We start from the raw sequence: 27,380 nt of genomic DNA, 5'->3' as shown, positions 1-27,380 counted from the left end.
AGTGGGGTGGGAATGTTGTTACCCTCTTATTTCTGTTGGCAAAATGTTAATTTTTCCAGCAAAATTCCCTCATCCATCCTGATGGGAAAAGCACTTTCTGGGACAACAAGAAGGGGGTACAGGTACCCACACTCTTGATCAGGGACTCCTTGTTTGTCCAGTGTGAGACTGTCATCGACAAAAAGGTCTTCAAATCCAATTTCTTCATCATCCATATAGCAGGTAAATATTTGGGAAGATGCTGGGGTGCAGTTTGGATTTCTCTGAAGTCCATCAGTGCAGTTCACGGGGTTGTTATGGTCCTCTCTAGCTACATAGACTCTGCATGGTGCTTATATCTCCTCTACTGTGTGTCAGACAGAGATACACCAAGCAGCAGGAGCTCATACCCAACCCTCCTCTAACTGCATAGTCTGAGTTAAAGAGTTAATAGATCAGAAATGTCTTTTCATTGCTTCTTCTGCATCAGGGAGTGAGCTGTATGACATCCAGCTGTATCCCAAGAAAGCCATGGAGCTGCTAGTGGGAGAGAAGCTGGTCTTGAACTGCACAGTGTGGGCTGAGTTCAACTCTGGTGTCCGCTTCCAGTGGACTTACCCTGGCAAACAGGTACCAGCAAACAGAGCGGCTCCCCTTGCACTGAACCACTTCCCTCTGAGTCATCTCCTCCTGCCCCTTCTTTGTTCCTTTTCACATCATTGGCAGGGCTCTGCTTCACGATCCTAATCATGCGGTGCCCTGGCCATCTTGGTCAGAGTTCTTTCCCATTTTTTTCTTCTGCAGCAGAAGGCAGACAGAGGGAAGACCCCTTTTCCTGGCAGAAAACACCCTCCTTGCCGAGGTGTTTTTGCTCTAGGGCTCTCCTGGGCAAACACTGACTTCATTTCCACCAGTTCAAATCCAGAGCAAACATCATTGGCTTAAAAGGAGCTATTCTAGTCACACAGCCCTGTTCCCAAGAGCCTGTGAGGGGTTCCCTTCCCTGCTGTGTTTTCCCCCTGCTGTAGCCTCTGGCTCTTGTGAACACTGAGACAGGGGAGTCTCCTGAGGGCACCCTGTCAACATACCTACAAGGCTCCCAGCCTGGTTACTGGGCCGCAGCTCAGAGCAAAACATGTGCTAAACTCAGATCCCAGCCTCAGGCGGTCTGTCACACAGGGCTTGTTGCTTTTCCATCCCTGAGGATGGCAGTCAGTGATGGAGATGCCTGTCCAGGGAGAGGCAAGCACTGGGCAGCAAGAAGCACAGACGTGAGGAGCCCCGTCCCATTGATATCTTTAATCCCCTTCTCTCTGTCGCCTCCTGCAGACACAGCGGGCAGTGATGGAGCCCGAACGCCGGTCCCTGCAGACACACACAGAGCTCTCCAGTATCCTGACCCTCCACAACGTCAGCCAGCAGGACCTGGGCAAGTACACGTGCACCGCCACCAACGGCGCCCAGATGCTGCAGGAGAGCACCGACGTCATTGTGCACGGTACGACACCTTCCACTCGCTCACAGAGCCACAGCCAGAGCCGAGCTGCAAGCAGAGCAATCCCCAGACTGCTTAGGCAGTGCTTGGCCCAAAGCTCAGCAGAGGGGCTCCTGCACCTCCATCCCACTCTGCTTTAGCGAGACCCAGCCTTCCTCCAGTCCTTTAGTCCTTCTGCACCCCAGCACCACACTGGGAGCACGATCACATTCAGCAAGGTGCCACAATGACAAGAGAGAGATGCAAACACCAAATTGGCCCAAATGCCAGCGGGATGGCAGGACACACAGGTCTCAGGGCCCTGCGGCAGAGGCAGTGCCCCTGTGGGATGGCTGGCCTGGGAGGCACCCAGCTGCAGGTACACAAGGCACTGTCAGCACTGAGCAGCTGTCTCCTGGCAGCAGAAAGTCACAGGCAGCACAGCCTCCCTGCGTCCCTGATGACTCCCGACAGTGAGGCAGGGGCAGCTCTTCAGCTGCCAGAGTGGCAACGGTGCGCTGGCCTGCCCAGCCCTGCCTGGCCCCCACTCCCTTCTGCTCCAGGGAGGGAACCCTGCTGGGAACAGGGATGTGGAAGCGGGGCTGGGCATGGGCATCATGTTGGCAGATAAGGCAATAGTGAATTTTAGTTATTTTGACTTCATCATTGCAGAGTAGTAGTCATTTTCAACTGCACTGCCATAACAACCCACCTGTCCTTGGTCCATGCTGCTGGGTCCTGTGGAGAGCAGCAGAGATAGGTGACAACCTGTCCCTTTGTGCTCTCCTCTCCTCCATACTCACCTTCTTTTTTTGCAGAAAAGCCCTTCATCAACGTGGAGTGGAGGAAGGGCCCAGTGATAGAAGCCACTGCAGGAGATGAAGCCGTGAAGCTGCCGGTGAAAGTTGTGGCTTACCCCCCACCAGACTTCCAGTGGTAACGCACCTTTCTTAGCCTGAGCCACCTTCTCCTCTCTTCCTTTCCTCTGCCAAGCAGGGAATCCTAGCCAGGCTTCTTTTCTAGGTCCTTCTGTGGCCAAGATTATCCCAAATGTCACCTTTTTCCACCCATGGGGGTCATTTCTCCCAACTGCCTTCGTTCTCAGCTGCACAGCTTGGTATGGGAGGAGGTGAGGTCTGGGGGAGAAGCAGCAAAGGTCCTGGCCTGGCTTGGCAGCTCTGCACTCTCTGGAGGCGCCAAGTGGAGCTCCCACAGGAACTGCCCCTCTTGTCCCCCTGCAGCAGGGATCATGGTTGCCCAGAGGAGCAAGAGTGGGCCAGGCGATACACCGCATCGTGCTGCACTTTCACCAAAGCTGGCTGGGAGCTTTGCACCTGCACGCTGCTCAGGGCAGAGCTACAACATCCCCAACCCCACACACATCTGTACAAGATAATGCGCAGACTCACAACACAAGTCCAGGGAAAGCCCAGAGGGGTCTCCAGAGAGGTCTCCAGTGCTAGCAATGGGCACCCTGACTGCACTCTAATGGGGACCAGCAAACCCCTGCCTAGCTGCCAGTGGGACACTTCCTCCCCATGGCTGCATTTTCTCTCTGCCTCCCCGCAGGTACAAGGACGGGAAGCTAATTCCCAAGCAATCTCAATCTTCAATGCAGATCAAGGATGTGTCGGAGCAGCACGCTGGGACATATACGCTGGTTCTGCGGAACAGGCTGGCAGGGCTGGAGAAGCACATCAGCCTCCAGTTAATCGTCAATGGTAAGGGAGAGGGCCAGGGTTGGGGCTGGGGGGAGAGCACTGAGCCCATGACCCCAGCCTTTTGGCTGCTCTGAGACCAAGTCCCCATTGCTGTCCTAAAGCAGTTGGTACCTACATCATCTCCTTCTCCCCCATTGCTGAGGGATCCTCTGGTTACAGTGAGCCTGGTTCCTTGTGGCCAGGAAGATACAGCACAGTTTTGTTCCTGGCTCCATCACTCTGGGCAGGATATGTCCTTGCTCAGGGGCTGTTTCCCAGCTGCAGTTGGAGATGCTGCTGAGGATGATTCCGACTGATGTGGACATGAGCGCAGGGCAGTTGCAATACATGCAAAGCCTGGAGCTGGAGTAGTTGTTCTGGGTGGGAAGCTCCTAGGGAGTTTTTCTCCAGCAGAAACTGGTCCCTGTCATGCAGACACAAGATGCCAGCATAAAAAGCGCTGGAGGGGTACTTCTGCTTGGAGATTTGTCTCCAGCAAGCTCTGTAGCCCTGTGCTGGGGGCTGCCAGACACTGCCTTGAGCCCTACAGCATCCAGACAGTCACACTTGTCAAAGGATAAATGAAGTCACTTGAATCTGCCTAAGTATAACCTGCTCTGCCTTGCAGGCCTGAGCTCCCCAGGAGCTGCCCTGAGGGCCATAGTGCTTTAGTGCCCAGTCTCTCTGTAGATGGGCCTGGGGAGGGCTGTACCTGTCCTGGGGATGCAGCGGCTGAGCCTGTGGCCACTCACAGTCTCATTCTGATCCTTGCAGTTCCTCCGCGCATCCATGAGAAGGAGGCATCTTCCCCGAGCATCTACTCCCGGAGGAGCCCCCAGGCCCTCACCTGCACAGTCTATGGCATCCCAGCACCGGAGGTGATCCAGTGGCAGTGGAGGCCGTGGATGCCCTGTCGGATGTTCTCCCGACGCAGCCTGTAAGTGACATTTCTTCCAACACCCATGTCTTACCAGGCCACCAGCGTGGCATTATGGGCTCCTTGTGACCGTGGCTGTGTCCCAGACCCCATCTCGCTTTTGCTCTCCCAGCTACAACGTGGCAAGAGGAGGACAGCACTGACTGATAGAGCACTGTACAACCACTCACCCTGTGGGGAGGCCAAGTGGAGCCTGTCAGAGACACTCGTGCTCCGTGTGGGCGTTTTGCCTAGCCTGGCTGGTCCCAGACACCAAGGGCTTCCACAGCTTCCACTGTGTCCTCGGCCATCTGCATCCGTCAGAGGATGTCCATGGCCCAGCCAGTCCTCACAGCACCTGCAATAAAACCACTGACCACTATGCTAATGGGGAAACTGGGGGAGATTGCACAAAAAATTGTCACGACCCCTTGGTGGGACCCTGAGACAGCAGCTAGGGCTCACCCCATGCCTGCCTTAAGGTCCCTGTGGTTTTTTTGGTCCTTCATCTTCTGCTGGGTAACAATGGAAGCAAAAGCTCTTTTAGGCAGGGCAACAGAGCTGCTGCGTGTGGGGAAGAGTTGCTGAATCCAGGGGAAGCACCAGATCTCTGCCAATTGCCGGGATGGTTTGCCAGGAGGGTGTTTGTGCAGGCAGTGCCAGTAGGTAGACAGGAAGGGTGCGTGACCACTGCCTGCGCCCTGGGAAGCTGGGGCAGCACCAGGCAGGGCTGCAGTGGCATTTTTTAGTGGCAGCCTTGCAGGAAGAAGGAAAAGGGATGCTCGGGAGTTGTAGCCAGAGCAGTCAGGGTGGAGGACATCTGGGTGCCTAGAGGAAGCCAGGTCCTGCAGCCCTGTGCAGGCTGCTGCCAAGCCAGGAACACCAGAGAGCTTTCCATCGTATGCAAGTGCACTGTGGCCCTGTCAGGAAGCAGAGGGGCCCGTGAATTATGAGCACTGTCTCCCAAGGCCACCATATTTCTGCCTAGCATAGCTCCAGAGGATGCAGGAGGCTTCTTTCGAGTTTCCTGTTGTTTACACAGCTCGACGATGCACTCACCCCGCGGAGCACTCTGCCCCCCGCTGCCAGCACGCACCCTGGCCGCTGCCTTTGGGCGCTCAGCTCCCTGCTGCTTCCCTGTCACCATAAGCACTCTCCCTCTGCACCTCCCACTCTGAATTTTGGGCAGACCCTCCCATCTCTCTGCCATTCCTGCATTTCAGAAGCACCCTGCAGGCTACAGCATCCCAGGTCCCTGACAGATTTGGGCACTTCTCCCATCTTGCCTGTCTCCACCCAAAGAGGTACCACCATGCCGCTGTGAGACACCAGCAGTATCTCTACTTGGGGTGTTTCCTTCTTGGTATTTGTTGAATCAGGCGCAGCAGGAACACCCTTGAGTGCTGCACCCTCTGCTCTCCAGGCCAGCATCCAGGCAGGTTGTGACATCCCTGATTCACAGTCCCAGCAGGGGTTTAAGGCCCTATTGCTGAGCAAAGTGGCATCAAGGAATGCCCCAGTCACACACGAATGGATTTCACCCCTGCCTTTCTCTACCCCTAGCGGGAAAGGGTGAAACCACAGGCCTGGGTGTGAAGACACTGCCTGGGATACCAGTATCCATTCCCTGCTTCAATTTTCACATCCATAGATAATGTTTGCCTCACTAATGATTGCAGAGCCCCCTTAGAAAACATATTAGAACAATGTAACCAAGAGACACAGGAAATTTTGCAGCGTCAGAGGACAGGGACATCAAATCTCAGACACAATGCTATTTTTGCTGCCTTTTTCCCAGCTGACCCTCTTGCCATCTCTCTCCTCTTTCTCCTGCTCCTCCCCGGCTGCTGGATTAGCAATAGCAGGCACCGGGCAGCAAGGCGCCATCAGCGTGACCGGATGCCTGAATGCAAGGACTGGAAAGATGTGTCGCAGCAGGACGCAGTGAACCCCATCGAGAGCATTGACACCTGGGTGGAGTTCGTGGAGGGACGGAACAAGGTGAGGCCGTAGCTGCAAACCCATCCCAGAGCGAGGAGTTGGAGACAGGCACCATTGGAGGGGTCATTTGCGATCAGTCAGCAAAAGTGGCCTGGAAACAAGCCTGGCAGAGACAGATTTGAGGAGGGCTTCACACCTCTACTTCTAAAGTAAACCATCAGCAGCCTTTCCCAGCTCTGGGGCTTCACAGTACCAGGCAGTCCCAGGGCAAGGGAGAGCTGTCATCTTTGAGAAATTACCTTGTGTCCAGAGAGGCTCCCACCAGGGCTGACTGCGCAGGAGGGTTTCCACTGATTGCTGCTGAACACAGGGCACCCAGCTAGGGAGGGCATGGGGGACATGCTGTGGGGGTTCCCATGGTCATTTCTGAGCATTCCTGCTTGAGCTGTCTGGGGAGAGCCAAACCCCACAGAGCAGCCTGGGCGGCTGGGAAGGGAGAGCAGGAGTCACAGACTGCCCAGGAAATCTCTGGCCTCAGGAACACACGTGTATGGCGGGGTGTTTCATCCAGCTATCCCCATCCCAGTGGGGCGAGGGTGGTATGGAGATGCTGGTGTCCATCCGCTGCAGGTTTGTGAGTGAGAGCACGTGTGCCCCACAGAGCCCACTTCTCCATCACAGCGTTTCCTCTCTGGAAGGAACATCTCTCCCTCATTGCAGCGTGTGACCTGCACAGAGTCAGACACTGCTTGCTGCCCTGTTTCTTTCTGTCTCTCTGGTAGCTGTGAGTGTCAGGTCTGCACCATGACGGGGTTCCTGTTCCTGCTGGTGTCGGGCACCAGCCGCTTGCAGAGGGATGCAGAACAAACAAATGGGCCCCCGTTTCCGAAAGTCACTTCCTGTTTTCCTACACACCTCCAAAGGCACTTCCCGTCCCCCGGCCTGGCCGGGAGTTCATCACTGCCAAAAGGGTGGCAGGGACAGATGCTGCTCCCCCCAGAGCAGCCAAAGGGAGAGGCAGGGATTGGTGTCCCCTGGGGAAGCAAGCAGGGGTGGTGAGAGCTTCTGGGTGAGAAGCCCTTGTGTCCTCCGTCAGATGTGACTGTCATCTCGGTCCCTTTTGATCTTTCCCTTTTTCCCTCATTCTCTTCCTCCTATTCCTCAGCAGTGTCCTTCTCATTCCATCTATTTGGTTGTAACTGTCCTGGAGGTCCAACTTGGGTTGTGCAGCCCAGGGACATGCAAGAGCTCTGGGAGAAAAGAGTTTTTCCACTTGCAGTGGAATGCTATGTCCTCAAATCCGCTTCCTCTCCTTCTCCTTCCTGCCTGTCTTCTGTTACCACCCTCCCCTGTTTTTTATTCTGTCCAGTAAGGCCAGAATGAGCCACAGGGTGTGCAGTGCACAGGCGTGCACTGCAGACAGCAGGATGATGTCAAATCCATAAACCCCAACTCAAACATAACAGTGCAGATTAGAAGGAAAATCCCCAAGAAACAGGAAAGGCAGCATACAAAAGCGCCAGCAATAGAGTCACTTCAGCTGTATTGAATAACCCCAAGAAACGGAAAAGGCAGTGCACAAAAGTACTAGTAATAAGGTCACTTCAGCTGTATTGAATATGCACTGAATGAATGACTGTTCCTTCTGATTAACACAAGCTAATACATTGCCACTTAGAACGGAAATGCTTCCCAAAGTCTATGGGATGAATAGTAAAGGCAAAGTAGTTTCCCTGTAGGAACACAATTTTAAACATTGTCTCATTAGAGGGATTTTTGCATTGATTAACTTGACATTTGAACTGGGAGGGAGGAGTAACCTGTGCTTCAAACTGCAGCTCTCCTCTAAGGGGAGTGCTTGTAACACATTTGGCAGCTGAGCCAGGAGGAGGAGAGCAGCCTTATTCCCCAGCTGCTTTTCCTGGCTTATTTGGAAGCAGCAGCTCCTGGGTTGGTGCTCCCAGGACAGCAGTCTGGCTGTTTACCCAATCTTAGTCATGTCTTGCTGGAAGGAGGGAAGAGGAAGCTTTTAGGACCGTGTCTATGTACAGTTGGAATTCAAAGGGAGAAGATGACAGCTCTTCCTGAACTGGTGAGAGCTGGGATGCTTTCACAGGTTTGATTTCCCCTTATAGATAAATGGAGTGCTTATGGGTCTGTAAGTACCTGTAAGCTCCACTGAACTCTGTGGGACACTAAGCAGTGACTTCACTGCAGAGGCCTCAGGGAATCAAAGTCTTGGTGTCCTTTCTCTTTCTCCCCACTGTTATAAAGCTTTGTAGGAGCTTAGCCATCACCTCAGCCCTGCATCATTTTCATGTCCCCCTTGCTGGGCACAGGTCTGTCCCTGTGGTGACCTGAGGGGCTTAGCAAGAAGTTTGCTACCATGGAGAAGCATCTATGCTGTCTGGGCTTCATAAAAAGGAGCAGCGATCAAGAATAAAACCATGTTGCTGTTGCTAGAGCCAGCAGATGAGGCTTGAAAGGCACAGAGCGCTATTGAATAAGGGGCTATTTTTGCATAGCCCTTTCCCAGGTACAGCTGCCGCCTGGAGCCAGGCTTGCTGTGTGCTTTGCTGTCTGCCAGAGAGCAGCACCAATCCTACTTCTCTTCCCTCTTGCTCTTTTAACTCCTCCTTATGCTTTCTTCCCCCATCAGACAGTCAGCAAACTGGCCATCCAGGAGGCCAATGTCTCAGTCATGTACAAGTGTATTGCCTCTAATAAAGTGGGTCGAGACGAGCGGCTGATCTACTTCTACGTGACCAGTGAGTACTGCAGACATCCCCTCCACTTGCACCAGTTGAGTTCTCTGCTTGAAATAGGCAGGTCCCTAGAACCTGCCAGGTCCTGTCATTCACAGTTAGAACCTTAAGCAGTGACCGGGAAGCCAGCAGGGAAGCAGGGCTACCCCAGAGCTCTGCTGAGCGGCAAAAGCCTGGAGTTCTGGCAGCAGATAGCCCAGGCGGAGTTTGGCAGGCAGAGCTGGGTGTGAGCCTGTGCCTAAACCCTGGAGCAGCCCAGGCCACTCCCTGGGCTGGGGATGTGCCTGGTCCAAGAGCATCCTCTAGTGGCACTGCCCGAGCCACTCCCACGCAGGGTCCTGCTGGTCCCAGCCCCGCGGGATTTTGGTGGGGGGAGGAAGCACAGAGCCCAGCAGTGTGGGCTGGAGTCGTGGCCCATTATGGGGCTGCTGGCAGGAGTCTGTCCCTGTCCACTGGGGACAGGGAGCCTGGTAAAGGGCACAGCAGAGGCTTATCTTCATGCCTGTCTGGACAGACGCCACAAGCCTGGGCTCATGGCCCTCACAGACAGTACCTGTGCTCTCAGAGCCACCAGCTTCTCTGGAGGCAGATGAACAAATTCAGTCGCTGCTCCAGTAATGCTCTGCGTGTGCAGTGATCGAGCCTGGCTGTGTAACCACCTGCATGTGTAAAAGCAGGCACATGTGCAATTCAAAATGCTTCAGCTGGGCTGAGAGCAGTAACAGTCTAATTCAGACCTCCTGGGTTTGTTTCATTTGTGACCCCATCTCAATTTGACCCAGGAACTTCAGCATATCCCTCAACACTCGCTGGGTTTAAGCTGATGGTTGCTAGCAGTTTGCATGTTACAGTTCTGTTCTAGATGCGTTTCCTTTAGCCTTGATGAGGAGAGGGGGGGTCTCGGAGAGATGAGCCCAAGGAGACAGTTTCATTGTGTCTGGCAGCTCAGCCAAGAAAACTCACTCGTGTTCATTTCCTTCCTGAAAGCCATTCCAGACGGGTTTGAGATTGAGTCCCAGCCCTCAGAAGAGCCCATAGAGGGGCAGGACCTACAGCTGAGCTGCAATGCTGACAACTACACCTATGAGAACCTGCAGTGGTATCGGCTGAACCTCTCCAAGCTCCATGACGAGGAGGGCAACCCCCTTGTGCTGGACTGCAAGAATGTCCACCACTATGCCACCAAGATGCAGGGGGAGCTGCGCTTCCAGCCCGACTCCAACGATGCGACCTTGCTGCTCACCATCCCCAACATCTCCCTGGGCGAGGAGGGAGACTACGTGTGTGAGGTGCAGAACAGGAAGACCCGGGAGAAGCATTGCCACAAGAAATACATCTCTGTGCAGGGTGAGGGTCCACAGGGCAGGCGGGAGTGACAGAGGAGAGCTGGTGCTCTTGCTGCCATCAGCTTCCCAGTCCATCCTGAGGGGAAGCCATGCAAGCAAGCTAAACTCAAGGTGGCAAAGGCAGGGTACCTGGGTTCTCAAGACACCCTTCAGCAGGGGTCAGAGACCCAAAGCCTCCCATGAACACAGATATTCTTTTGATCAATCAGTTTCCCGTTTTCCCCTCCTCCTCTTTGTGCTGCTCCTCCAGCCCTGGAGATCCCCCGCCTCAAGCAGAACCTGACAGACATTTGGGTGAACGTCAGCGACTCCATAGAGATGCGCTGTAAGGTGGACGGCAACCACGTTCCTGAAATCAGCTGGTACAAAGATGAGAAACTGGTGGAAGAAGTGTCAGGTACAGTGGGCTGGGGATGAATGAAAGGCAGGGCGTCATGTCTAGCAGCTGGAGAGCTGAACAGTGCTGGGTTCTGGGAGTTCCTGTGCCCAGGCAAAGGCACCCGGTCTCTGAATTGGCTAACTCGGGTTTTAATCATGTTCTATTCCAGTTTGATGCAGTCTCACTGGCCAAGTCTATGCCCTAGGGCCTGGCTCAGCACTGTCTGTGCACGTGCACATTCGGCTGGAGAGCAGAGAGAGAAATCATTCATCTCCTTACTCCCAGCCCAGTGCCTGGCATCTCTGCTCAGGCAGACACCAACCCAGATCCCATGGAAGGAACATGGGAAGAATCCAGGCACATTGCAGAGGGAAAGGAAGAGGTCCTGGAGCTGAAGCAGAGCTTGAGATACCAGCTGGACTGCCTGGGCACTGTCCCCATCCAGTATTGTCTGCGGGGGTTTTGTCCCCTCCATACACTGCTTGGGGAAGTCCCCTCCAGGGTACTTCTGGGGACATCAGGCCACAGAAGAGAGCCTCTACCAGCTGGTGCAATTTCATTCTGCCATCTAAAATGAAACAGCCAAAAAATAAGAGCCTTATTTTGAGCCTGAATGAGTCTGTTATGCTAATTCCCCCTCCCTGTGAGTGACCACTGCAACCCTCCATGCCTTACAGGGATTGACCTGGCAGACTTCAACCAGAGGCTGAGCATTCAGAGGGTGAGGGAGGAGGATGCTGGGCTCTACCTGTGCAGCGTCTGCAATGCTAAGGGCTGTGTGAACTCCTCGGCCAGCGTCTCTGTGGAAGGTATCAGCAGCCACGACACCCCTGGGGATGAAGGGGAAGAGTAGAAGTGTAGCCAAGATCCCGTGCCTCTTCCCTCTGCCATCAGACAGTGGGAGGTGGTGAAAGCCCCTAGGCCTTGGTGGTGGCATGGTGCTCTCACAGGAGAATCCGTGGTCCAGAGCATGTTTAGCTCAGGCAAACACATCTCCCCAATCTCCCCACATCCTGAAGCAGGGCACAAGGGATAGTTGGGCTGGGGCATAGAATGAGAATCTCTGAAGCTACAATTTCCCTCCTGTCCCACAGGCTCTGATGACAGAACCAATGTGGAGATTGTCATCCTGATTGGGACTGGGGTTATTGCTGTTTTCTTCTGGATCCTCCTTATCCTCATCTTCTGTAACATCAAAAGGGTATGTGACTGTCTCTGTCCCAGGGCAGGGGAGGTGGCTTAGTGGAGCTTGGGGCAACACCATTGCTGTGATGTGGGGCTGTACGACAGCACCTGCAAAAAGAAGGTCATTGAGCATTGCTTCAAGCACTCTCACTGACAAGGACAGGGTGCATAAGGACTGTGGTAAAGGAGATGACAGGGAATGGCCTTGCCGGGGAAAGGAGGTCAAGGCAGGCAAAGGAACCAAATCCCCGCTGGGAGTCAGCACCCAGTGCAGGGAGGGCATCTCCTCACCCTCTGTGTTGACTGATTTCTGCAGCCTGCCCATGCAGACATCAAGACAGGCTACCTCTCCATCATCATGGACCCTGGCGAGGTGCCCTTGGAGGAGCAGTGCGAGTACCTGCCCTATGATTCCAGCAAGTGGGAGTTCCCACGAGACCGCCTGCGCTTAGGTGAGCCAGACCCTCTCCCTGCCACAGCGTTCTGCAGCCAGGGCTTCCCACCAGCCCTTCAAACTCACCCTCCAGGTTTCTTACACACCCCTGTATTAATGCCTTCTCTCTGCCTCAGGCTTCCCCATCTTCTTACCCAGACTGTCCCTAAAGCCCAGCTGTGGCTGGGAAATTTCCTTGGGTCTGACTATTGGACAGGTCTGAGCCAGCTATAAGCCCAGATTCTCCCAGTGTACCTACACAGGCATGACTGAGACCAGAAGACCTCTGGGCATGCTTTAAAACACATCCCCATATTCTCCAAGTGGCAATCTGGACAGAACAGCTCAGTCCACAGCAGGTACCCCGAGATCAGGACCGCATGCATTTTCCTCTTCATGCTGAGACACCCACCTGCAGTCTCTTCTGTCTGGGAGAGTTAAAAGGGCTGCACAGAGCAGTGACACTAGCCCTAGCTACTCAGCTGCAAGGTGTCACATTCATACCTTTCCCACACACTCTGATTGAGGACAACAAACAGCCCCTCACTTCTGCAGGGCCGTTTCCTTCCTTTGCTTTGTCCATGCCAGCTCTGTCTCAGTTCCTCCCATCATCCTTTCTCTTATTCTCACTGACAGAGCAAGCAGCCACCTGGGAAGGGCACATGTTTCACTCCTTCCTTTTCCTTTATTATGTTTTTCGATTCCTTCTTCCCATGGTTTCCTGTTGGGATTTTTGTTTTTTCATTCCATTCTGCCTGTGCTGCACCTGCCTTCCTTTACACTGCCTCTCTCCTTGCCCACAGGTAAAGTCTTGGGTCATGGTGCCTTTGGGAAGGTGGTGGAAGCATCAGCATTTGGGATCAATAAAAGCAACAGCTGTGAGACTGTAGCAGTCAAAATGCTGAAAGGTATGTGGACAGCAAAACAGACTATGCAGCCTGTGCAGATAACAAAGAATGAGGCATCTGCCAGGGAATGTCCACCCTGTAAATGCCTATCTTTTGCACAGAGCATTTGTTAAGGCCCTGGAAAATGTTTTATCTCCTACAAGCACTCCCAGGTGCTTCTGCTTGAGCCAGCCCTGAACTAGGGGAGATGAGCTGGAGCCAGCCTTTTAATTTATGTATTCTTGACCTCAACACAGTTGATCCTCTTGGCCTCCCCTCATAGATGCTTTAGCCCCATTCAGCTGCACTGGGAGGCACATGGCAGAACAGACAGCAGGAACTTGGGGCTTTCAAGGAAATTTAGCTATGTGCAAAGGCAGAGAATTAAATCTGGCTCAAAGGATGAAAAAGAATCCAGAGTCTCTCTTTGGCAGGTCACTGAAGGCAGTGTTGCTCCCAATTACCTTCTTCCAAATGTGCATGTATTTTGTGTTTATGGGCCAGGTTCAGAGCTCAGTAAGGAAGCAGGTTACAACTCTTACCCAGCTCTGAGGGCTAAATTGGCTTTGCACCCAAAGCCTGGTCAATCCAGAGTGAGATTTTAAGCTTTTATAGCCACACATTCAATCAGGAATCCAAAACATTATTCTGTAATTTGGCACCCGACAAAATACATCGGCAATTTCTGGCCAGCAGTGGCTGTATGTGGAAACTGATTCACAGCTCATCTCAGCAGTACTTACCACTGCAAGTGAACGGATGATCTGCACAGCAGTTGAAGAGGGAAGCCTGGCTGTGCAAAGTTGCTTTACAGTCCTTTGAGGCATGGCTCTCACCTGGCCCATCAGCTGCATCTCAAGAGGATGCTTCTGTCTCTCATACTAAATTTACAAACTCTCAAGTAAGGCAAAATGCATACGGGAAAGCCGAAAAGTATGAAAAAAGCACACAAAACCAGAGAGCACACCCCAAGGGTAAAACAGAGGATCAAGAATTGATGCAAATTAAGCACTCGGCAAGAAGATGAAGTACAGAGAGCTGGCAGGGGCACAACACTCTGTTTTCTATTGAAAATAAGTCATAAAAAGATATTCTGGGTCTGAGCTGAGGCAGCTCCTACCTTCAGTCATGATCAAAAGACTCAGATCCCTTTTGTTTCTAATTTTCCTTCAAATTGTTTTATGGCTCTTTATCTCTGTTTGGAGTCCAAAAGGCTAGAGATTCAAACATGTGCATCTGTATGTAAGCCTCAAGTGATCTTTTTCATTATCACAAGGTAGAAAATCTGTTGGGCACAGGTTGTGTTGTCCTTTGCTCAGGGTCCCTGCACCTGCAGGAAGCACCCTACACATTACAGCAGGTATCCTGGAATCTCCAGACAAGGCTCTGACATTTCATATGGAAACATGCAACAACAAAATGTACCAAGGCTTTGAGGTCACAGCCTCCTCAGCAAGACTCACATTAACACTCTGATAAGGGAAGGGTGGCGAGGGGGAGTGAAAAGCTGTGAGGAGGCATCATGACATGGTCTGTGTGTTTCCAGAGGGAGCTACTGCAAGCGAGCACAAGGCACTGATGTCAGAGCTGAAGATCCTCATTCACATCGGGAATCACCTCAACGTGGTGAATTTGCTGGGAGCCTGTACCAAACCCAATGGTAAATATCCCAGGGAAACAGGTTGTGCCTGCTTCCAGAGATCTGTGCTCGTCCCCTGTGTCCTTTCTGCTAGCCAAGTTTGTGACCCCAGGGACATGGGGGTATGTTATCAGTGTGTCTGTGTGCACTTAGGGCAGGTGCCACAGCTCAGCAAGGCTGCACATAACATGAGGCAGGACAAATTCTGACCATCCCAAGCCCTTACCTCTTCCCCCAACCTTTGGTGTCTTCTCACCAGGTCCACTCATGGTTATTGTTGAGTTCTGCAAGTATGGAAACCTCTCCAACTACCTGCGGACCAAGCGGGAAGGATTCAGTCCTTACAGGGTAAGTAGCTTCTTTTGCCCCTGGGGACCTGTCCCACGGCTAGGGAAGGAAGGCATGTAGCCTGAAACATGATCTGACAATGGGACAAAGACACCCTCTGTCTAGCAGCAGGTCAACTTTACACAGTGATCTTGGCTCATGTGCACAGCAGGGAAGTAATTTCTTTCTGCAATGGAATATAGGTGCTTCCAAGCCAGAATTACAGTCTAAGAACAGAAAAAGACTGCGCAGCTCGTGGGTGCAGGGGTAACAGTGTGTGTTATCTGTTAAGGTTCTTGTTTTGGTCTTCTTGCCAGGAGAAGTCTCCCAGGCTGCGTATTCAGGTCCAGTCCATCGTGGAGGCAGTGAGAGCAGACAGGAGGAGTCGTTCTGGGACTAGCGACAGCGCTATCTTCAACCGCTTTCTGATGCACAAGAGCCAGACAGCACAGCCAATCCAGGAAGGTAATACTCCAGTCTTGACAGCGGCTCCTCACCTGGCCCACCAAAGAAATGCCAGATTTGGCTAGCCTGGGGAATGGGTAGGGCATGAGAGTGAGGAGCTGGGACCCAGCCTTGGAGCTGACCACTCCACTGTTGAATGGCAATTCCCTGAACAGGGCTACTGCAATCATCTGTTGTCTCTTGTAATAGACTCTCAAAACCCAAAAGGGAGGATTAAATCCCTTTGGATTTTTTTTTGGCCTAGAGAAAGGAGAATTGAGGGGACTGTCAGTGGGTCCTCCCTAAGACAGGAATAATGAGCTGACCTTCAAAGTCCCTTCCAGCCCTGTTCCCCACAACTCTGTCTGGCTGATGTGTGCTGGAGGCTGGATTCATTCTCCTCACACTAGAGCGGGTTCCTGCCATGTGCTTTCTGCCAGCTAAGCAGAAAATCCTAGAGGGGAGCTGGTTATTCCAGTTAGCACTGAAGACTAGCTGTATCTCACCGAGAGGCTGGTTCTATCCTGCAGTCCTGGAAAGAGGCAAGGAGGACAAGAGACTGCTCACTGTCTAATCATTTTCTTGTACTCCTGGACAGTCGATGACTTGTGGCAAAGTCCTCTGACAATGGAAGACCTGATCTGCTACAGCTTCCAGGTAGCACGTGGCATGGAGTTCCTGGCATCCCGGAAGGTGAGTTCATCCTTTCCTTTGCTCTCCTTTTTTGTGCATGCCTGACCAGAGAAGACCTACCTACAGCCACTTTACAGGTGACACACAGAGATTCAGTGATCTGCCTCACACTTCTCAGGAAGACTGAGGTAGCCCCATGTACACAAAGATGGGAAATTAGCCCTCTTGCATTTCATCCTCTCCTTAACCATCTTTTGAAATTTTTATCTTTATCTCCTTCTCACTTCCAGCATTTCCCATTGCAGCTCAGGTTCACGAGGGGAGAGGGGTGCTCTGCACTTTCTGATGGTGATTCTTGTTCCTCTGATTTTGCCCCTTCCTCTTCGTGTGCCCTCAGTGCATCCACAGAGACCTGGCAGCTCGCAATATCCTGCTGTCAGAGAACAATGTGGTAAAGATCTGTGACTTCGGCCTGGCCCGGGACATCTACAAGGACCCCGACTATGTCAGGAAAGGCAGTGTAAGTGCAGTCTTCTCAAACCCTATACAGATTAGGCCCCCTTGAGGTGTTCATAAACCACTCTGGGGATGGAATAAACTGAGGAGAAGATGAAAAAGGAGTGGAACAACCTGTGCGGCTGGGACCAGGAACCATTAGCCCAATGACATATGTGTTATCCTCCTCCTCCACCAGCAGACCTCTGTCTCCTTCCTTCTTCCCCTCAGTCATTAACTTACTCTTCTTTCTTTATACTCTTTCCTCCCCCTTTCAATGTCTCCATCCCTCCCCCTGGCCTAAGCAAACCTCCATTCCTCCACAGAGAAAGGAGCAGGGCTATTGGCTCTGGTTTACTTGCATCCCTGTAGCCCAATGCTACAAGAAGGGCTGTCCTGGCACATGTCCCTGACTGAATGCTTGTGCCTTGCCTCTCCCTCCTGCAGGCCCGTCTCCCACTGAAGTGGATGGCTCCAGAGAGCATCTTTGACAAGGTCTACACTACCCAGAGTGACGTCTGGTCCTTTGGGGTCCTCCTCTGGGAAATATTCTCACTAGGTGAGTGCTAATGAGGGTCACATGCTGCTGAGGGAGACTTCTCTTCCTACGTAACAGCTTGGTGGGTGAGCCTGTGCAGGAGGCCCTGATGTTCTGAAGCACGTTTAAGGAGTGATGGGAAGAGATGTCAGTGTAGGCAAAAAAAATATGGAGGGCATATCCACCCACCAATAGGGTGATGGGGGGACAGTCATGCAGAGGTGGTCTACAGCTCACTGAGTCAGAGGGGCTTGTCTCAGGCAGCACCAAGTCCTTGGGCTGTGTATGAGAAGTGACCACTTCTCTCAGTGTTTTGGGAGGAAGGGCAGTCTCAGAGGACTGGTTTCTGATGGCAAATTTCACATTCCCACCCCTCTTCGAACCTCCTTTAGGGGCATCTCCATACCCTGGAGTCCAGATCAACGAGGAGTTCTGCCAGAGGCTCAAAGACGGTACCAGGATGAGAGCCCCAGAGTATGCCACAGCAGAAATGTGAGTCAGAAACCCTATGGATCCAAGCACTGGTCAGAGCAAAGCCCTCTGAGGGATGGTAGGAACCTTCTAGATCCTAGCATAGGGCAAGACAGGCCCCCCTGTGGGATGCAAAGACCTTTCAGACAGTGTGGGGGATGACCCAACACATCCTCCACTCCAGGCCTGGAGGGCAAGCCAGACGGGTTCACATCAGAGATATCTAGGTACCCTTGCATACCCACACTGGGATGGGTCTGTAAGTGGGCTAATGTGCTTTCCCACTCTGAAGGGTATTAGAGGTGTCTGAATTAGCTCCTTGTGCACTGCTACATTCAGTGCATAATGAACCAACCCCCTTCCAGTAGGTCTACATAGCCAATGTGCAGGGGGGTGCTGAGCTTTCCTTCATAGTGCAGGTATATGCTGTCCCAGAAGGCACCCAGTGGGTGGCAGCTGCAGAGCTGGGTAGGAGGGGGCTTCCACGGCATAAAGCCAGCATCTCTTCTTGGCAGTTACCGTATAATGCTGAGCTGCTGGCACGGCGATCCCAAGGAGAGACCAACTTTCTCTGACCTGGTGGAGATACTGGGGAACCTTCTTCAGGAAAACGTCCAGCAGGTGAAAACCTTTCTATGTCCCTGCTCAGCTCCAGACAGCTCTTTCTTCTCACACTGCTAGCTCCCTTGCTGTGCCCTCCTCTGACTCCCTGGCCAATGCAATACCTTTGCATAGGCCAAGGCATAACACAGGGTTTCCTGGATCAGAGAGGTCTGTTTCCCAGAGCTACTGGAAATCTCATTTCTGCGGTAGCCCTCTCGCTGCATCCTAATATAGCTCCACTCCTTGCAGGGTGGGTGCCCTCTCAGTCGTCATTCCAGTATTTCCATCCTAATCCCCAGATGATTATTTGAAATTTTTCAGCTGAGTCAAGGCCATGGCACTCCTGCCTCCCACACCCCCACATAATGAAAACCAGGACTTCACCAGGGTTTCTGAAACTCTATCCTCAGATCTAAATGTCAGGGCCGTGTGAACCAAACAACTGTTCCATTACAGCAGTCAGATATACAAATTTCTGTGGAACTATTACTAATCACTGCCATACAGTAACTCACTAGGACTTTTAACTGCAATGAGCGTACAGCTCTGATTTTAACATTTTCTTCATGTTTCATTTCATAAGATGATGGCTAAGTGCTTAGATATGAGTACTGTCTCATCCTGACAGCCCTGATTTTAACCTTTCAGCACTGGATCCCAGCACAGGCATGACTAAGCCACAGTGATGTGCCCCCAGAGCACAGTGTTCTGTCCATGTAGGCTAGAGAACTGTAGGTGCCGTAGGACTGGGTTGTTCTGCTCACACACACCTCCATGTACCTGCAGCACTCACAGCTACTTAACACAGAAAGCACAGAAATCTCCAGCAGGTATTTTGTCCCAGAGAAACAAAAGACAAAGCAGAAATTTTCCTCCCTAGCTCTGACAGCTTCTGCTTGTAGCACCCTTTCTTGAGGGAAAGCCTTCCCCTTCTTGTAAGGCCACTCACTGTTCTTCCTACCAGGAAGGGAAGGATTACATCCCGCTGAACGACTCTCACAGCTCAGAAGATGATGGCTTCTCCCAGGTGCCTTCCTCTGCCCAGCAAAACTCAGATGAAGAGGACTTTGACATGAGGATACGCTGCCACAGCCTAGCAGCAAGGTGAATCCCCGCTGAAAAGGGCAGAGAGAGACCAGCAGGCAGCCAGGAGCCTGAAGGGTGAACCCAGTAGCAAGAGGTTGGAAAAATTCCTGGTGATCAGGTGTGATCCAAACATTTAGGCCATAGTATCTTGCTTATAAAAGCAAAATCACTCTCCTTTGCTGATGAGAAAGAGCCCTTGATGTGTAAGCCTTTGACATTCCTTCTTCTGCCTCCATCCTGTTCTATACATCTCACTGAAGGTGTCGTGGCCCATCAGGTAGATGAGGAAAGAAGGTGTCAGCTGGGTCTATGCCCTTTTGCTAGTGCAGGAGCTTCATCCTGTGTTCCTAACTAACCCAAACAATTAGGCCTAGGCTTCTCGTCTCCAGGGAGTTGTGATAGTGTGATGCCTGGGATCTATATGAGATTATTCTGCTTATCCAAAGTGGAGAGGTAAACAGGGCCTGATGCAATCAGCAATTCTGGCTGCTCCCCATTGCAGAAGTAGTATGGGGTTAATGTGACCCCATTTCCCTCCCAAAATCCACCATTTGGGTCACCCGCCTCCCTGCATACTTTGGTTACATGGAGAGCAGGCTAAGTTCAGGTTCTGTTTATTCAGGACATTGACTCTGTTGGTTTTACTGAACACAGTATGCTTCTGTCAGCAGATACTACAACTGTGTCTCATTCCCTGGTTGTTTGACGGGAGGAAATCAGATCAGGTGTCCATCCAGGATAAAGACATTTGAAGAGTTTCCCATGACACATACGATGTACAAGGCACACCCGGTGAGTAGCATCTGAGTGGGGTTGAGCAGGGGGCAAAGAAATGTTCAGCTGTTTCCTGACACCTTTGCTGTTAAGACTGTGGAAGGAAGATCACTCCTACCTAATGTTAGTCTGTCTGTGTCATTCCTGTTCAGTCCGTCCAGTCCTATGCACATTCATTTCTCCACCTGGCACACAGGGGTTTCTCTGCAGCACAGCTTGTACTGCCTGTGTGTAAAACAGGGAGGTTAGATCTACAAGCAAGGACTATGAAGGACCTCAGAGAAGACCCTGCTCTTTACCCTTCTCAAATCTGTAAACATGGCCTGGTTAAGTATACTGAACTCCAACCAGGACTAGATAAATCCAGAGTGCTTGTCTGCACCTCCCCTATCTTGACCCAAAGGGCAGTGTACAGTAGAAGCCTTTCTGGCCTCTCTGAACTGGGCTGGTACTTATATTTTCTATAGTAGCAAAACTTGAGTTATCCCCTTAGTCTCAGAGGAAAACCCCACCTCTCACAAATTTGATGGTAATACATCTTCCAGGCAGGGAGTGCTCTTTTTTTTTTCCCCCAACTGAGCTGCACTGAACTGCACACACAAATCCTACCTTTGTACATACTGCTTTTAAGAATGCACCTAAGAAAATCCGTTCCAGCAAGACCATGAAGCATGCTGGTCAAGTGCCCCTACTCCTTTTTTCCCATCACAGATACACGATCTCATCTCCTGAATGATTTCTCCTCCCTTCCCACTCTGATCAGTCGACAGGGATGTTACTAATAACTCCTGTTGCTTCCTTCCAGGACAATCAGACAGACAGTGGGATGGTTCTGGCATCTGAGGAATTTGAGAGGATAGAAAATCGACACAGAAAAGAAGGTGGATTCAGGTACTCCTTAAGTCTAGCCACTCAGACCTCCCTGCTGTCAAATGCAGTGAGATCAGGAGGCAACATATACCTCTTGGTGTTCTCAGCAGCAGCAGGGCTGTGGGCCCTGAGCCAGATAAGTCCATACACACATTAATGAGAGGCAAAACGCATGAAGAACAGACCTGCCTGCTGCTTCCTAGGGTTTAAGAATATAAGCTGTGCCCATTCAATGAGAATGTGTCTATTAAGATAATGAGGCACAGTGGAGTGATGCTGTTAGTAAGACTTAATACTTGTTGACTTTTTCTGGTGAAATGTGTCAGGGCTTGTTCAAGCAATGGCAGGTGGGATGGATGGAAACTATGTGGCTGCCACCTCCCTTCCCCAGCCCCGACCCATGTGGCCCAGGGCCCCAGTGTGGCACTGCAGGGATGGTACAGACCTAAGGACTTCCCACATGCCAGTACTGAGCCTGGCAAGTTGACACTCGCAGGGCTGAGGATGTTAGGGATGGCTATGTCCTTGCCCCAAGCTTGGAGACTGGGCGAGAATTTGTCCAGCTCATCTCTGCTTGGTCACCAGAGCAGGCTGGGACCTTGTCTCCATGACAGTGTGTTGAGCGAGCTGTGTCAGCTCACGTGTAGACGAGGCCAGTCCCGAGCCTCTTCCTCACCTCCTCTGCCTCCCAACATCAGCTCTGCCTGGTCACTGTCTTTTACTTTATCCATAGCCCTGTGGCCTCTCTGCTGTTGTATCAGACTGTCTCTGGCTTCTTGTCCTTGTCCTCTTTTCCCTAAGGCATGTTCCCGTTGTATCCCACACCATGAGCTACCTGGCGTCCTGTCTCCTGGAAAACACTGCCCTTAAGCTTCTCCTTGAATGTGTCCCTGCCTTCGCTCTTGTGACTTCTTGCCAGTCACCTGGTATTGGCATGTGCTGACATGGGGTTGCTGATTTCCTCCTACATCTTCATCATCTTGCTTCACTTTCTTTCCCCCATCCTGGCTGTTGGTTTGTATCGGTTTCTGTTACTCCTGCCAGGTCTAGCAGCAATTGAGGCAATGTCTTGCTCTTGTTTCTCCCTGCTCATTGGGGTCCCAACCCTTCCCTGGGCTCCCCAGTGGTATCTAGAAGAGCTGAAATAAGTCTGTTGCCAGGTTATGTGCAGATTTTTCACAAAACATATGGGCTGTGCTTGGGTTTAGAGCAAGACCTGGTGTTGTGCTTTGAAATAAAGATGTAGGTCCATTCCTGACCCAGCCTCTGCCCCATGCTTTAGCAGATGAAGTTTCCTGGAGCTGGGATCTCTCTAAGCAGGACAGAGGCTTTCCAGGAGTGCTCAGATTGATCTTCTGTGTCTCTCCCTCACAGCAGTAAAGGGCCCAGCCGAACCGCGGAGCTGCCGGGGGACCAGTCGGACCTGCGGGGCAGATGTCGGCCGTCATACGGGTCCCAAGTCGGAGGCCAGACTTTTTACAACAGTGAATATGGGGAGCTGTCAGAACACTCTGAGGACGGCAGCTGCACCCCACCTGGAGAGGGGGCCAGTCCCCCCACTCTCCACACTTCCTTCTTCTCTGAGCAGTACTAATGGCATCAGGCCCTGAAGGCGCCTGCCAACCCTCTCACCCTCCAGGTGCATCATCAGGGTCACTCAGAACTTCTCCTGCAACCTATGCCCAATCCCAGCAGGGAACCTACCCCAAACAGATGGGGCACACCAATGTCCTTGGAACCACAGCACGATGGCTCACACAGCACCTCCAGCTGCAGCTTCCCTGTGCTGGGACTGGAGAGAGCGCCTCGCTGATTCCTCGCGTTTCTTTTCTTCCTGTGGCTCAGACAGATGCATTCTGCCGGCGAGTGGGTGCCTGTGTTCAGCACTACAGCACCTTCTGCCTAGCATCCAGCCTCCACTCAGATCAGCTTCCCATTCAGAAAGCCCATTTCAGGTCAGATATAAATAGATCTGCCTTAGTCTCAAGTTTCTTCCTGGTGTGCAGCCTGAATGTTTTTCCTTGGATTGCTTCCTCCTCCTCTCATGATGTCAGCTGCTGAGCTGTGGAGCAGAATCAAAGGGAAGAAATCCCTAGTGGTATTAGCAGCAAGAGCAGGACATTTTAAAGAGGTGTATGAAGAGATCCCAAGGGATCTTTGTAAATGTTCATGCACACTGTTCATTCTGGGTAGATGCCAGCCTCTCCATCTCCTCTGCAAGCAACACCCACACCCCTCTCATCTCTGCTGGGGGGAAACCTGTCAATCTGCTTTACCACCAGGATTATTTTAGCCATCTCAACGCAGCTAGTGCTGAGTATGTCATCAGCTGATGGCTAGAGCCCTCCCAGTGAGATAAATAGCAACTCTTTTTGCAGGCCCTGTGCAAAATGGGGTTTTATATGATCTGTGCTGGGAGCAGGTTACTCACAGGTCTGCTGCACTCACCTTCCCCTTCTACCAGAGCAGTGCTGAGATCATTTGTTGCTCAAGTGAGAAATTAAAGCAAAGCTGTGTTAATTTCAGCTGGTTTCTAAACATAGAGCAAAAATGGGTTGTTTTCTGGGAGGAAAAGGATCAAAGTGGTAGGGAGTGAAATGTTTATTTTCAAGTGGCTGCAAGGGTTTTTGGAAACAATGGAAGAAACAGAGCTCCAGCAATGAGGTGCCCTGGGCTGCATCCCCTTTTGTGTTGGCATGACTGAGCACATGGAGGGCAGCACCTGGCCAGGGATCACGCCCCAGTTCTCCTGGATGGACAGTGCTACACCATGACCTTATCTGTTGACCTAGTTCCCTGGCTTTAAGGAGGCACTCTGCTCAACGGGCTCCTCTCCAGTTTCTGTTGCAGAGCTGCCAGCACAGTGTACCTGTATCTGGAGGACTGAGGAACATTTATTTGCTGAGGAAACATCTCGTCACTTGGGCCTTTTGTTTCTAAAAGATACCATGTGAATTCAGAGCTCTGGGGAACCTCCGCAGCCCCTCTCTACAGATATATATGCTGCTGCCTCATCACTTCCCACCTCCTTCTTTCCATCCTGCTCATTGCCAGAGGAGTCTGGGTGAAGAGGCTCATCTGAACAGCTTGTCACCATCTCTTGTCCCACATGCCCATGGCTGGCAGAGCTCCTTGCACCAGGGCATCTCGGCACCACGGAGTTTCTGCTTTCAGGCCACACCTCAGTGCACAGAGCCAAGGGTTTGGCTTGGACTTTTAAAGTTGTGTTTCCTGTCAGACGTACTGCTTTCCCAAACCACATTTCTTTTCCAGCAGATGGTTTTATGCGTTTCCTGACATGAGCCTCTGAGTCCTTACGGATGACTTTACCAAGTCTTAATTATAGTTCTCTGCACAAGTGTAACGGGGAGATTTATTTAGCACATGGGAAAAGCATGCCTGTCATTCAGATTCTCTAAGCCTGTGCAGAGCGCTCAATGTTCCCCTCCCTCTTCATGTCAACAGGATGACATGGATGTGATTTCCATGGCAAAAAGAGGCACAAAACCAGACCAGCTTGACCCAAACTGGCTCAGGATCTGGCACTGGAAACTGCATGTAACAATGAATTCCCTGACTTCTACTGGTGTCCCCTGAAGTTGCCAGGAATTTAAGCATCTTTAAGTAATTGTTCTGACTCAGTAAGAATCCTCTGGCAGGAGATGCTGGAGAGCCAGGCCAAGGAAGTAGGACAGCCAGCGGGGTGTAGGCCAGACCAAATTCTCCTGCCCTCATCTTGGCCTGGTTTTTGAACTGGTGGTTCCCTTGACAGGAGGAAGGCTTCATGTGCCCCGTGCTGCTAGGATCTCCACCAGCATTCACATGGGTGAAAGGTGACAGACAGCTGAGCCAAATTCAGGCTGCTCACTGGGTGATGTGCATCCATAGGACCCAGGCTCTCTTGTTTCCAGTGCTTCACAAATAGTTCTCTGCCTGGAAACATGGCCCCATCTGAGAGAGGGCCAAAGAGAGAGGCCTATAAATAAAATAATAGTTGAAAAACAGAATTCCAAAGTAGCTACAAGTCCTTCTCTATATGTGAGGGATAGAAATGTACTACCAAAACCCGACACTTGCAGGGTACTGGCAGGATTCCTCAGCAGAAAGGGGACAGAGGCATCTGAGCACCCTGGCTGGCTGTCGGCACTCCCAGCCACCAGGACAGCTGCACTTTGTCTCTAGGTTCAGCTGTAAATTACTCACAAGCATCCTTGTGAAGAAGGGTTACTTCATTAGAGCCATTGTTAACAATCCCCTGCTTCACTCTGGAGAAAGCACTGGCGTGACATCTGATTTTTGAACATTCAAATAATTCGACTCCACAGAAATTTATTTTCTGTCTTTTGCACCATCTTGATGGGGAGTGGAATCAGATCCTATTCTATCTGCATCAACAGCATTGCATGAACAATGCAGCCATGATACGAGCAAACACTGGCTCCTCTTCAGACACTCCTGCTGATGAAGAACAACTGTAGTGTGGGATAGTGAAGAGCTGTTGAGACAACTGTACTTTTGCTCTCTTAAAACTACACTAAAATTAGAGTGTACAAACCTGACACCCTTCCCCACACTCTTGCGTTATTTTTGGCTTTTTTTTTTTTTTTTTTACAGTCTCCAGATGAGCATGAGCATGAAATGAAGCTGGTCTGTTTTGGTTTTAAGATGTGAGGCAACAGTATTGTCTGTCTTTCCACAGTGACAAGGGAGTAACTCAACTTTTAAAAGCCAGGGTTCAATAATTGTGCCTGCTCCATTCACAATGCACTCTCTGTTTTGTTTTGTTTGGGCTTTTTACTGGAACTCAACACTGAAGCTAAGCTATTTATCCTTTAAAATGACTGTTCCCGATCTACGTGCAGTCTCGTTTTCCTTACAAAGTGTTGGTGTTGAGAGGACATTCCTCCCTCATGAAAACAAAGCGTTGGATCTCCTACTTGCAAATACATGCGCGTCTCTGAAGAAAAACCTGTGTATCAAGTAACACTTCATTTATATTGCAATATTTTATCCTGGTACCTGTTGTTGCTACAGCAGCATTCAATGTTTCAGTGGGCTGCCTTCAAAGCAAGTAGGTTACAACATGGGTTATGTGCGAGTACAAAAGTGTGGTCTGTGTGTGTGAGTGTTTTGTGGGTGAGTGTGTTGTGTGGCTGTTTGCACGTGCGAAGTTTTCCTACTGGTGAGCGTATGTGAGTGTTTATAACTCACGTTGAGTCTTGTCTTTGGAAGTTCACGGTTATATATCAAACCAGTTAGAACACTGCTTTCTTTCCTCTCCTCTATAGTACTTGTTATCCTTTGTCATTAAGAGTTTTGTTGTAATACCTAAATGTGAAAATGAATAAAGTCATAACTGGCAGCTGCTCTCTGGTTCCTGGAGGCCACCGCTGCCACCCCACTCCAGCCTCAAGCCAAGCAATTAGGACATTTTGGGTTTTTGTTTTTGGTTTTTTTTTTAGCTTTCATGTCCCTTTGCATTTACCCGCATCCTCTAGGAAACAGCTGGCCTTTGTGGTATTCCCATCCAGGATGAAACTCGGGTCTTTTCTCAAGATGAAGCCGGATACGCTTCTGTTAATCTTGCTAACAGCAGCCCAGCCCTTCGCCCCACCGCCATCTCCCCCACACCCGCGCCCCTCCCTCGGCCCCGCAGTCTGCCGCTCCGCGGCCCCTCTCCGCCCTCCTTCGCCTCACGGCGGTGACGGGCGCCGGGAGCGACCGAGGCCGGCCGAGCCCCGCCGGGCCTCCCGCGGCTCCGCGCCCGCCGCGGCGGCCCCTCAGCGGGCGGGGGTCGGCGCGGCGGCGGCGGCCCGCAGGGGGCGCCCTCGGCCCGACGGCGGGCCGCGGGGCAGAGCCCGGGCGGGAAGATGGCGGCGGGGCTCGCCGCTGGCGATGTCAAACCTGACAGGAAAGCGAAGGACGGGTGTGAGTCACCGGCTGAAGGAAACGTTCCAGGGAGCGCTGGAAATAGAACGTAAATGGATTTATGACCATTTCCCCCCCCTAAAAAAAAAGAAATCGTCAGGAGCTGGGGTGAAAGCTGAGATATGGCATCCTCCTCGCCCCTGTGGTGGCTGGCGAAGCCCTCAGTGCCATTTGTCTGCCAGAAAAAAGGTCCCCTGAGGAGCAGCCACTGGCAGTGGTGTAGCTGCTGTGTGCAGGGTGGAGAAACCAGGGGACATCCCCTCATCAGTATCTCCAGCACCATCCCTCCAACCAGCTCCACCACCCATGGAAGAGGCCAAAAACACCTTTTAATTTTCCTCTCCCCACCCAGGGACCTGCCCGTCTGGGGAACAAGGAGATCGAAGCTGCTCTGCTCGGGCAATACCCCACTTTTGTGTGCCCTAGAGCAGCTCCCCGCTGTTCCTCTCCTCCCTCCCGGCCGCTCCGTCCGGCTGAGCGCTCACGGCCCCGCGTGTGGCACAGAGCAACCTCCCAGCTCCGGCTCCGCGAGGGACTGGACCGAGCAGGCAGCCCTCCTGCAGGGAG

General features: G+C 51.8%; 1 protein-coding gene across 4 annotated transcripts in view; it reads left to right on the top strand.

Annotated features, from left to right (window-relative positions):
• Positions 1 to 26,286, top strand: part of FLT4 (fms related receptor tyrosine kinase 4) — a 60,177-nt gene extending 33,891 nt beyond the window's left edge. The window contains exons 5-30 of one of the 4 annotated variants that reach the window (XM_042790392.1): positions 162 to 222; positions 470 to 609; positions 1,309 to 1,477; positions 2,272 to 2,389; positions 3,023 to 3,174; positions 3,928 to 4,090; positions 5,926 to 6,070; positions 8,670 to 8,778; positions 9,763 to 10,122; positions 10,372 to 10,518; positions 11,178 to 11,309; positions 11,595 to 11,701; positions 12,002 to 12,137; positions 12,922 to 13,026; positions 14,552 to 14,665; positions 14,904 to 14,992; positions 15,289 to 15,436; positions 16,014 to 16,108; positions 16,446 to 16,568; positions 16,991 to 17,102; positions 17,474 to 17,573; positions 18,068 to 18,173; positions 19,120 to 19,259; positions 19,913 to 20,033; positions 20,821 to 20,906; positions 22,260 to 26,286. In XM_042790392.1, the coding sequence (XP_042646326.1) occupies positions 162 to 222; positions 470 to 609; positions 1,309 to 1,477; positions 2,272 to 2,389; positions 3,023 to 3,174; positions 3,928 to 4,090; positions 5,926 to 6,070; positions 8,670 to 8,778; positions 9,763 to 10,122; positions 10,372 to 10,518; positions 11,178 to 11,309; positions 11,595 to 11,701; positions 12,002 to 12,137; positions 12,922 to 13,026; positions 14,552 to 14,665; positions 14,904 to 14,992; positions 15,289 to 15,436; positions 16,014 to 16,108; positions 16,446 to 16,568; positions 16,991 to 17,102; positions 17,474 to 17,573; positions 18,068 to 18,173; positions 19,120 to 19,259; positions 19,913 to 20,033; positions 20,821 to 20,906; positions 22,260 to 22,479 (3,498 nt within the window). In that variant the 3' untranslated portion in view covers positions 22,480 to 26,286. Of the gene's footprint in view, positions 1 to 59; positions 223 to 469; positions 610 to 1,308; positions 1,478 to 2,271; positions 2,390 to 3,022; positions 3,175 to 3,927; positions 4,091 to 5,925; positions 6,071 to 8,669; positions 8,779 to 9,762; positions 10,123 to 10,371; positions 10,519 to 11,177; positions 11,310 to 11,594; positions 11,702 to 12,001; positions 12,138 to 12,921; positions 13,027 to 14,551; positions 14,666 to 14,903; positions 14,993 to 15,288; positions 15,437 to 16,013; positions 16,109 to 16,445; positions 16,569 to 16,990; positions 17,103 to 17,473; positions 17,574 to 18,067; positions 18,174 to 19,119; positions 19,260 to 19,912; positions 20,034 to 20,820; positions 20,907 to 22,259 lie in introns of all 4 variants that reach the window. The other 3 variants (XM_042790391.1, XM_042790390.1, XM_042790389.1) reach the window with 3 other exon arrangements.
• Positions 26,287 to 27,380: the final 1,094 nt, after the last annotated feature.

Source organism: Tyto alba, unplaced genomic scaffold (assembly GCF_018691265.1).
Source record: "Tyto alba isolate M040663 unplaced genomic scaffold, T.alba_DEE_v4.0 Super-Scaffold_17, whole genome shotgun sequence".
In the NCBI taxonomy this organism is placed as follows: Eukaryota; Metazoa; Chordata; class Aves; order Strigiformes; family Tytonidae; genus Tyto; species Tyto alba.
This window is presented reverse-complemented; position numbering and strand designations above follow the sequence as displayed.